This window comes from Ruditapes philippinarum, unplaced genomic scaffold (assembly GCF_026571515.1).
Source record: "Ruditapes philippinarum isolate M1 unplaced genomic scaffold, ASM2657151v2 ctg18946_1_1_1_1, whole genome shotgun sequence".
Lineage (NCBI taxonomy): Eukaryota > Metazoa > Mollusca > Bivalvia > Venerida > Veneridae > Ruditapes > Ruditapes philippinarum.
The window spans coordinates 1-12213 of NW_026857139.1; the positions used below are offsets into that span (position 1 = coordinate 1).

At 31.8% G+C, this 12213-nt stretch overlaps 1 protein-coding gene across 1 annotated transcript; it reads left to right on the forward strand.

The window, feature by feature from the left end:
- Positions 1-434: 434 nt before the first annotated feature.
- LOC132748910 (uncharacterized) lies at positions 435-11969 on the forward strand. Its single transcript, XM_060738579.1, has 4 exons — positions 435-714; positions 7998-8043; positions 10637-10780; positions 11932-11969. Exons 1-4 carry the CDS (start codon positions 703-705, stop codon positions 11967-11969), a joined length of 240 nt encoding a protein of 79 aa, XP_060594562.1. The 5' UTR covers positions 435-702.
- Positions 11970-12213: the final 244 nt, after the last annotated feature.

A 12213-nucleotide genomic window follows, 5' to 3' on the forward strand; every position in this document is an offset into this window, starting at 1 on the left:
TTTTCCTTTAATTTGGGCAATTAATCTATTTAAAATCAATTTGAATCGATCACTAATAAAATTAATGGAAAATATTTCAGTTTAATACCCGGTATTTTGTGCAAGATTTTTCAATGATTGAAACAGTATATCACATAATCGTGTTAAAATTGCCTTGATATTACATTATCAGGATAATTGTTAAATAAATATTTAAAAGACGGGTCAAGTTGAAAATACTGACATAACGGCAATAAATTGAATAAGTATTTCTCTTTCATTTAGATAAGGACTCGAATATTGGAAAACATTTCCGTTTTCGTGTCTACCATTCGTTTATTTGCCTCTTGTGACTATACGCTATGAAATCTTGGTAATGTAAAATTGAGCCTACGGGATTTGCTTAACCTTTGAGTTGTCTTTATTTTCAAACAAGACCTTCATAATTTTCTTATGTTGTGTCGTCTGCTTTGACTAAATAAAGCGTTCGATAGATAGATTTTTAGTGACGCAGACGATAATCGTAAACAGCAGACGACAACACGGGAGTAATCACATCTGGTGAAAATAGGATGTAAATTACAGTAAAAAACCACCACGGATTAGCGAACAGTAGTGTTTTATTTGAATCTTTAAATACATGTTAATACGAACTATCTAGAGTTTATATATATACGAAATATCTAGAGTTTAACATAGCGATTTTACTAGGAAGTTTGCGATATGTCTAAAAAGGTAAATTTATTTATTATGCACAATTAAAATCAGATTTTTTGGGGTATGCAGATATCTGAAATACTTTAACAAATAATTATTCTATCATATCATATACTTTGTTCAAAAAAGATTTCATCTGTGTATATGTGTGTACATTTTGTAGCTTTAGCTATTTTAACACAGTAATAAGACTCTAATATAGTTTTGCTTTAATTTTTGTATCTGTTTGCTTGTATACGTATCTTTTTCACAAAAAAGAACAACATTTTATTATATTTCAAAGAGCTTAACAAATACAGTAACTGTTGTTATGTTGAACATTACAGGGCAAACTATGACATTTTACTTAACAGGCAAATTGTAATGTCAAAATAAATCTCTACATTTTTCTCGTTATCGCTTTTTGTTGTATAGAATTATCTGAGAAATCTCTCTGTTTCTGGCAAGACTGGCTGGTCAATACAACGGATGACATCATAGATTTACAGTTAGTTCTAAAACAAACCCAATTAGAGCTAATACAAATAGGTTTTGTTTGTCGTGAAAACCATTTTCTTTCTAGATAAAAAAAGTTATATCGAGACATGCAACTTAATGGGTAGGCACAAATGATAGTTGCACTATTGTGGAGTGGGATTCAGACAGTATTTAAGACTTTATCCCCTCACTTGCTTTATCCCGAACTTGATACATTAACTCTTTACCAACTTCATACATTACCTCTTTACCATCTGCATACATTACCTTTTTACCAATCCATACATTACCTCTTTACCAACTCCATACATTACCTCTTTACCAACTCCATACATTACCTCTTTACCAACTTCATACATTACCTCTTTACCAACTCCATACATTACCTCTTTACCAACTCCATACATTACCTCTTTACCAACACCATACATTACCTCTTTACCAACTCCATACATTACCTCTTTACTTCTTCATACATTACCTTCTTTACCATTCCATACATAAACCTCTTTAACCAACTTCAATACATTACATCATTACCAACTCCATACATTACCTCTTTACCCACTTCAATACGTTAACCTTTTAACGACTCCAAGTACATTACTCTTTAACTAACTCCATACATTACGCGTCTTAATCAACTCCATACATTACCTTTTTACCAACTTCAAACATTACCTCTTTCCTAACTCCATACATTACCTCTTTACTAACTCCATACATTACCTCTTTACAAAATTCATACATTACGTCTTAATCAACACCATACATAACCTCTTTACAAACTCCATAAATCATCTCTTTACCATCTCAATACATTACATATTTACCAACTCCATACATTACCTCTTTACCAACTCCATACATGACCTCTTTACCAACTCCATACATAACCTCTAAACCAACACCATGCATTACCTCTTTACCTTTTCCATACAATACCTCTTTACCAACAACATACATAACAACTTTACCAACACCATACATAACCTCTTTACCAACTCAATACATCACCTCTTTACCATCTCAATACATTACATCTTTACCAACTCCATACATCACCTCTTTACAAACACCATACATAACCTTTTTACCAACACCATACATTACCTCTTTACCATTTTCATACATTACCTCTTTACCAACTCCATACATAACAACTCCATACATTTACTTTTTACCATCTGCATACATTACCTCTTAACCAACTCCATAAATTACCTCTGTACTAACTCTTTACATTACCTCTATACAAACTCTATACATTACCTCTTTACAAACTTCATACATTACATCTTTACAAACTACATACATTACCTCTTTACCGTCTCCATACATTACCTCTTTACCTTCTTCATACATTACCTCTTTACCAACTCCATACATTACCTCTTTACCAACTTCATACATTACATCTTTACCAACTCCATACATTACCTCTTTACCCACTTCATACGTTACCTTTTAACGACTCCATACATTACCTCTTTACTAACTCCATACATTACGTCTTAATCAACTCCATACATTACCTTTTTACCAACTTCAAACATTACCTCTTTCCTAACTCCATACATTACCTCTTTACTAACTCCATACATTACCTCTTTACAAACTTCATACATTACGTCTTAATCAACACCATACATAACCTCTTTAACAAACTCCCATAAATCCATCTCTCTTACCATCTCAATACATTACTATTTACCAACGTCCATACAATTACCTCTTTACCAACTCCATACATACCTTTTACCAAACTCATTACATAACCTCTAAACCAACACCATGCATTACCTCTTTAACCTTTTCCATACAAATACCTCTTTAAACCAACAAACATACATAACAACTACTTAGCTCACACCATACAAAAACTTCTTTACCAACTCAATAACATCACCTCTTTACAAATCTCAATACATTAAAGCATCTTTACCAACTCCATACACAGCTCTTTACAAACACATACATAACCTTTTTAACCAACACCATACATTAACCTCTTTTACCATTTTCATACATTACCTCTTTACCAACTCCATACATAACAACTCCATACATTTACTTTTTACCAACTTGATACATTACCTCTGTAACCAAACTCCATACCATTACCGTTTTACAAACTCCAATACATTACCTCTTTACCAACTACATACATTCATCTTTAAACGTCTCCATACATTAACCTCTTTACCTTCTTCATACATTACCTCTTTACCAACTCCATAAACATTACCTCTTTTCCAACTTCATACGTTATCAATTTTACGTCTTTCCATACATTACCTCTTTACTAACATCCATACATTTAACCTCTTTTAAACCAAATTCCATACATTACGTTCCTTTTATCGACTCCATACCATTACCTCTTTACCGAACCTCAAACATTTACCTCTTAAAAAACAACTCCATACATTACCGTCTTTACTAACTCCAATAACATTACCTCTTTACCCAACTTCATTACATTACATCCTTTACCAAACTCCATACTGGTAACCTTTCTTTAAAACCAATTCAAATACATTACCTCTTTACCCAACTCATAACATTTACCTCTTTACCCACTTCATACATAACCTCTTTACCTTTTCCATACATTACTTCATTACCCACTTTATACATTACCTCTTTACCTACTTCATACCTTTCCCTTTACAAACTCCATACAATACCTCTTTACCAACACCATACATTACTACTTTACAAACTCAATACATTACCTCTTTACCAAAACTCCATACATAACCTCTTTACCAAACACCATAACATTAAACCCTCTTTACCCATTTCCATACAATACCCTCTTTACAACAACATTACATAACTACTTTACCCAACACCATACATAACCTCTTTCCCAAACTCAATACCATCACCTCTTTAAACCATCTCAATACATTAAACATCTTTACCAACTCCATAACATCACCTCTTTAAACCACCATATACATAACCTTTTTTTACCAACACCATTACATTACCCTTTTAAAAACCATTTTTCGATCATTAAACCTGCTTTAAAACTCCCATACATAACAACTCCATACATTTTAACTTTTTACCTCTGCATACTTACCCTCTTAACCAACTCCATAAATTACCCTCTGTACTAACCCTCTTTAACATTACCTCTTATCACAAACTCTAATTAACATTACCGGGGTCTTTACATAACAACCATACATAACCTTTTTAAACCAACACCATACATTACCCCTCTTTAAACCAAATTTTCAATACATTACCTGTTTTGTGCTTTTCTCTTTAACGCCAAACGTTTTACATAACTTAAACTCCATTACATTTTACTTTTTTAACGGCCAACTTTTGATTTACATTGTTAGACCTGCTGAAACCAAAATTTAAATAACTTTTACTTTTTTAAACAAAACTCCAACATTCCCTCTTTCCCTTTCCCCAAATACTTACTTTTTTTTTCCCTTTTTCATAAAAATTTACCTTTTTTTTAAAACTATACTTTTTCCTTTTTTCCAACTTCATACGTTTTATCATTTTTACGTCCCAAAACTTTAAACCTTTTTTTTTACTAATTTAAATTACTTTAACCCTTTTAAACAAATTAAATCCCTTACGTTTTTAAATCGATTCCATAATTAAAATTTTTTTTTCTTTACAAACCTCAAACCCTTCCCTTCTTTAAAAAAAACTCCATAACATTTAAACCTTTTTAAATTTTAATAACCCCCCCTTTTTCCCAAAATTTTTTTTTTTACCAATTTAAATACATTACATTTTTTACCAAATTTTCCAAATTTGTTACCTTTTTTTCTTTCCCTTTTTTTCAATACATACCTTTTTTACCAACCCTTTTTAACTTTTTTCCTTTTTTCAACTTAAATTTTTTTGGCTTTTTACCCCATTTTTTCAATACATAACCTTTTTTTAAACCCTTTTCCAAACTTTAAATTTTTTCATTACCCCTTTTTAAAAACTTTTTTAACCTCTTTAACCTTCCCGGGGTTTTCAAAACCTTTTCCCCTTTTAAAAAACCTCCCAAAAAAATTCCCTTCTTTAAACCCAACCCCCATCATTACTATTTACAAACTCCATACATTACTTTTACCCCAACCCCATAATAACCTTTTAAAACCAACCCCTTTAAAAATTTAACCTCTTTATTTTTTTCCCCAAAACAATACCCCCTTTAACCAAAAACATAAAAATAACTATTTTAAACCAAACCCCATATTTTAACCTCTTTAAAAATTTCCCAAAACATCCCCTCTTTACCATCTCAATAAAATTACTTCTTTACCAACAAATAATAAAAACCTTTCTTTACAAACCCCTTTTTACATTACCTTTTTTTACCAAAACATACATTTTTTCTCCCATTTTTTCCAAAACACTACCTTTTCCCCAAAACACTCCATACTTTAGCAATCCATAAATTTACTTTTTTCCCCAACTTGAAAATTTTTCCCTTTTTTTTTTTTACCTTTACTCCTTTAACTTTACCTTCTTTTTAAAACCTCCTACATTACCTTCTTTAAACCAACTACATACATTACCTCTTACCAAGTTTTTCATACATTACCTCTTTAACAACTCCATACATAAACAACTCCATACATTTTACTTTTTATCCCGTTTTTGTGGCGACTTGATACATTACCTTTTTACCAACTCCAACATTACCTCTTTACAAACTGCATACATTAACCTCTTTACACCAACTACATAAACATTACCTCTTTATCGTCTCCATACATTACCTTTTTACCTTCTTCATACATTACCTCTTTACCAACTCCATACATTACCTCCTTTCCAACTTCATACATTTACTTTTACCAACTCCTTACATAACCCTCTTACCCACTTCATACGTTACCTTCTTTACGTCTCCATACATTAAACCTATTTACTAACCTCCAAATACATTACTCTTCATTACGTCTGAATCGACTCCATACATTACCTCTTTACCAACTTCAAACATTACCTCTTTACCACTCCATACATTACCTCTTTACTAACTCATACAGTTACCTCTTTACCAAAACTTCATACTTACCCTCTTTACCAATTTTCCATACATTACCTTCTTTACCAACTTCATACATTACCTGTTTACCGCACCATACATTACAACTTTACCAACACCATACATTGCCTCTTTACCATTTTCATAACATTACCTCTTATACCCAGCTTCATACATAACCACTTGACCAACACCATACATTTCCTTTTTATCCAACTTCATACAGATTACCTTTTAAAAACCAAACTCCATACATTACCTTTACAAACCTTCTGTATGCATTACCGTCTTTACAAACTCTATACATTACATAGGGTTTTTACCAACTCTATACATTACCATCTTTACCAAAACTCCATATTCATATACCGTCTCTTTACCCAAACTTCAATTACATAACCTTTTTACCTTCTTCACATAACATTAGCCCTTTACCAAACTCCATAACCATTTACTTCTGTACGTCAACTTCATACATTACCTCTGTACCAAACTTCAATATACATTACCTCTTTACCAACTCTATACTTAACCTCTTTACCAACTTTTTACATAACCTCTTTACCTTTTTCATACATTACCTCTTTACCTACTTCATACTTTTCTTCTTTACCTACTTCATACATTACCTCTTTACCAACTTTATACTTTTCCTCTTTACCAACTCTATACATTACCTCTTTACCCACTCCATGCATTACCTCTTTACCAACTTCATACATTACCTTTTTACCCACTTCATACATATCCTCTTTACCTTCTTCATACATTACCCCTTTACCAACTCCATACATAACCTCTTTACCTTCTTCATACATTACCTCTTTACCAACTTTATACATTACCTCTTTACCTACTTCATACTTTTCCTCTTTACCGTCTTCATACATTACCTCTTGACCAACTCCATACATTACCTCTTTACAAACTTCATACATAACCGCTTTACCAACTGCATGCATTACCTCTATACTTACTTCATACATTACTTCTTTACCCACTTTGTACATTACCTCTTTACTTACTTCTTACTTTTCCCCTTTCCAAACTCCATACACAACCTCTTTACCAACACCACACATTACCTCTTTACCAACTCCGTACATTACCTCTTTACCAACTTCATACATTACCTCTTTACCAACTCCGTACATTACCTCTTTACAAACTCCATACATAACCTATTTACCAATTCCATACATTACCTCTTTACCAACTTCATACATTACCTCTTTACCTACTTCATACTTTTCCCCTTTACAAACTCCATACATTACCACTTTACCAGCATTACCCTTTCATTTTTACCTCCTTTTCAAACTTAATCCATTAGCTCCTTCTAACATTATACATAAACTCTTTACCAAATACTCTTTAAATTTTTCATGAGCATGTGCTGTTTGATTTGACAGTGAAACTATCGAAGCCGTAATTACATTGAGCTATTTTGGCGCCCTGACTCAAGCATACTACAAAAACATGCAACAACGGCGCATGCTTGTGCGATTTTATCCGTTGATGCATGCTTTTATGAAACATTTTCTTTTACACATATCCATACATAATTTTAAAAATATTTGAAAAGTTTTTGCTTTGTAATAAAATTAATAGATTTTTTGGTCAATTTATTTATACGCTCGTATTTTTAAAAGTGCACACAATTCACATAGTGTCAGTTTAATTACTCTCGCCGTCAGCTATTTTGTTTTTATAGGAAAGTCCCACTATAAAAATCCTAGTTTAAAAATACCTGTATTTATAAAAAAAAAATATACTAGTTCTCTCCTTTCTTTTACAGAAAGATTCGGACATCCTGTCCAAGTACTCAGCTGGACAAATACGAGGTATGATTTTCATATATAGTATTTAATCTTTTGAAAGCAAGCCAATTGTGTCTCATGCTAAGAACCAATTCATCAAACACTGCCGTCTCGTCAATCTGATCTCGGCTTTTATGCTTTGCAATATAGCCCCAATCTCCCCACGCAATGAATCTATACACTTTACAGGATTAGTTACTGCCTGTCCGTAAACGAATTTAAGTTCCGACATATTGGAACTAACTTTCAGTCAATGGTTTAAAACGGTAGCCCTCCCATGTGCCAATTTTGTAGCCAAGATGATAAGAGATTAATTCATTTTACTAGAGTGGAAGAAAGAATAATAGTGAATTTTTTAAATTAAAAAGTCAAATTTTTCTTCCAAAACAGACTTTGACAAAGGATGGAAAGTTTTCTTTCTCCGCGAAGGAACATTTTGCCTTATAAACGCGTTACGAATTGCATTGGTGTATTCGTGGTCTACGTATAGGTCAGACACTCACATTGATATTTCCATAGACTTACATTATAACACGGAGACTCATGAAATATTTCATTTTCTTCAGAAAACATTGTAGTGTTACTTTTTAAATTAGTTTTTATACTTAAAAATACCCCTCTTTCATCCAATCGCCTCATGTATAAACTGAATCATACGGTTTTCCCTGCACTTTTTTTCAGCCAATCGCTGGCCGTGTTACAATGCGATACCCTGACCTATACGGGAGAAGACGATGTTTTGCGATTATCGTCTTGTACTAAACATTTGTAATTATTTCACACTTTCAACCGTTGAAAATGGTTTAAATTAAGATATATAATGTATCTGTTGTTCAGACATGCTTTGTCGTTGTTCAGCATTTTTTTGTTGTTGTTCAGATATTTTTTTCAGCATCACTGCATATGAAAACTCTGAAAACTGAAAATTTAATGACTAGTCTACTTTTTTCAATTTGTTTAGAAATAGTAAGAGAAATATTGATTCTATCCGTTAATTCCTCAAGTGTGGTACGCCAAATTAACATAATCTCGATAACAAGAGTCTCTGTTTAAATATTTGCAGAGAAGATCAACTGATTTGGAGAGCTATAATTCAATTTATGCGAAGTTTAATTCATTTAGAACTCTCGAAATTATTAGTGTGCAAATAAAAAGTAAGCCTTTTTCAGATGTAAAAAATGAATTGTGCTTGCAGAAAAGAATCAAAGCTCAGACAGGGCATTATTTATCTACAAATGTAAAAGTCTAACTTAATAATGAAATTATTTTTATTCTCCTTTGACGTTCCATATAAATCACGGTGACTATACCACGTGGATTTTGAAAGTGAATTTAAACTATAATGATAACAGACCATTTAAGGAATTTATAGGAACCAGTTTTTCATCACTTTTCTTCTTTTCTAGAAAGTACAAAACATTTATTATAAAAGCATGCCCGTCAAAAAGTCTCCTCTTTTCCCAGAAGTAAGCTTGGAACAACTGTCTAAACAAATAAAACCAGTGCCCATGTGTGGGGTATTTGAGACATCTGATAAGACTTAAATTAAAAACATATTAAATAACTATAAAAGAAAAATGCCTTTTGGTGTTAATACATACACACTTTGGTCTGGTCTTACTTTTTTTATTGACATTACATATCAGTCACTCATTTTTTTTTCTTTTTTGTTTTCTTTTTTTGTAACCACATGCAATGTCATGCTTTTGTCTTTTGCATTTCACTGTTTATTGTTTGAGAAAAAAAGAAGAATTGTTATATCAGTAAAAAAGAAAATGATGTATTGAGAGGGATTTGAGCCTCGGGTCTCTTACTTCAGAAGCAACTTGGACCAGGGCCTGTGGGGAAGCTAGAATGTTTACACAATACAAGGGGGGATAATCCAGATAAACTTTGAACATTAGAATTTAACACACTACTATTTTATATTTCTTTAAAAGATAAATGTATGAATTAAAATTGTTTTATAAGTTTTACATAAGTTTTACATAAACTATGATTTATTAACAAATTACGTATAAAACAAGATTAATTAACAACCAATCATTTACGACTTATAGATCTCATGCCCCTCTATGTACATAAATGAGTTGCAACTTTTTAGTAAGTAACCCATACTGTACATAAATATTTTTTGAAGAAAAAAAATAGTATTAGTTCCGAGAAGTAACACAACGTGAATTTCTGAATTTTCAGACATGTGGTAAACACTTAATTGATTTTTTCCTTTGAAAACGTCGCTACTGCATCAACCAACTTTTGCATTGGTTTCCTGCCCAAAGCAGATCACAAAAGGTCACGTGGTTTAGACACCTTTAAATTCGAGTATATCTTTTTCTCTATTTTTAATTCAGATGTTCATTTAGTAAGTTACAAGATATCTAATATAACCATGTTTACGGAAAACAATATTATCATCACTGGAGTGCGAACAAAATGAAGTTACATGGCATTTAGCGTTAAATATCAAATATTGACACATCTGGTATTATCTCTTTGACATTTCTTTATCTCTATTTTGTATTGCCGATCCATATAATTATGAACATTGTTCATCTGCGTCTACGTCGTAGCTATGATTATTTAAAATTACATTTCATGATGTACTCCATTACAGAGCTAAGGGAAGCGTTCAAATTGTTCGACAAAGATGGCGACGGTTCGATCACCGCGGAAGAGCTTGGAACCGTCATGCGGAACCTTGGACAATTTCCGTCCATGGACGAGTTGAATATGATGCTGAAAGAGATCGACATTGATGGTATGTTTTTATCGTATTCTTTCGTTTATATATGATATTGTATCTTTCATTTATAAATGATATTGTATATTTCATTTATTAATAATATTTATCTTTCATTTATAAATGATATTGTATCTTTCATTTATAAGTCATATGGTATCTTTCATTTGTATATATGATATTGTATCTTTCATTATAAATTTTATTATATCTTTCATTTATAAATATGATACTGTATCTTTCCTTATAAATCATATTATATCTTTCATTTATAAATGATATTGTATCTTTCATTTATAAATGATATTTTATCTTTCATTTATAAATGATATTGTATCTTTCATTTATAAATAATATTGTATCTTTCATTTATAAATGAAAGATATGTGTCACCTTTTATCGCGGTAGTTACTGTGCTACCGACTCTTGCAAAGTGTGTAATTATCAAATGTACCGATGCATCTCAGAATGCCACACAAAATCCTTTGAACACTTCTTCAGCATTCAATTAACAAGAATTCCAATGATTTATGCAAGATGTGGTCTGTTGGGGCGGTGAAAGAATATTTGACAATTATCGGTTGATCAAAGGGGCGTTTTTCATTCGTTACGAGATACCACAATTACACATATTATTTCATTCATTCTAAATGCAGTCAGAATCAATATGGAACTTGTAAGCTCTCGTATAAAGTGTGCTTCTCTTTTTTCTTTCTTTTGAACTTCTTTTACTTCTTGAAAATTATCGCTCGATGTGTTATGCGTCTCTTCTTTATTGAACTTATGAAAAACAATGATCACGTCAAAGTACCCTTCAAACTAGAAAAACTGGAATGATAAAATGACGGTTATTTTTCTACAACCATATTGCTTTGTAAAAAATGTACACGTATTTATTTTCATTTAAAAAAATATACTTCAAGAGATTGACAATATTGTTTGCTAATTATGAGTAACAAAGCTTTTTCAGAGGTCTCCGATTAAGTCCTTGAATTAATATTGGCACGGATAGAAGCGATTTACCCATATACCCGTTTAATATTTTAGTAAAATATAATGCTTACTTATATACAATATAATTGTGATTGAAAATAGCTGGTCCATTCTGGGAGATTGCCGTCGTTAATTACATTATTACTATAGAAATCAATACTATTTTACGGTTTTAGGTGATGGAACGTTTAGTTTTGAAGAGTTTGTACAGTAGGGTGAACGTGTCAGTTTACACGCAAAACGCACGTTACACGCTATACGAACGCACGTTACACGCTATACGAACGCCAGTTATACGCACGCAAAACGAAACGAAATACGCAGACGCACGCAAAACGATATACGCTAAACGAAAATACGCTAAACGATATACGCACGCTAAAACGCACGCAAAATTGAAAACGTTTCTAAACCTTTATCAAAACATCGTAATCATTTTAGGTTTTTTAACAACTTTA

What these genes read in the sequence shown, in the direction of transcription:
- LOC132748910 (XM_060738579.1), top strand. An exon ending in CTCAGCTGGACAAATACGAG is followed by an intron (nt 8,044 to 10,636) that starts GTATGATTTTCA and finishes ACTCCATTACAG; the next exon opens with AGCTAAGGGAAGCGTTCAAA. An exon ending in GAAAGAGATCGACATTGATG is followed by an intron (nt 10,781 to 11,931) that starts GTATGTTTTTAT and finishes TTACGGTTTTAG; the next exon opens with GTGATGGAACGTTTAGTTTT.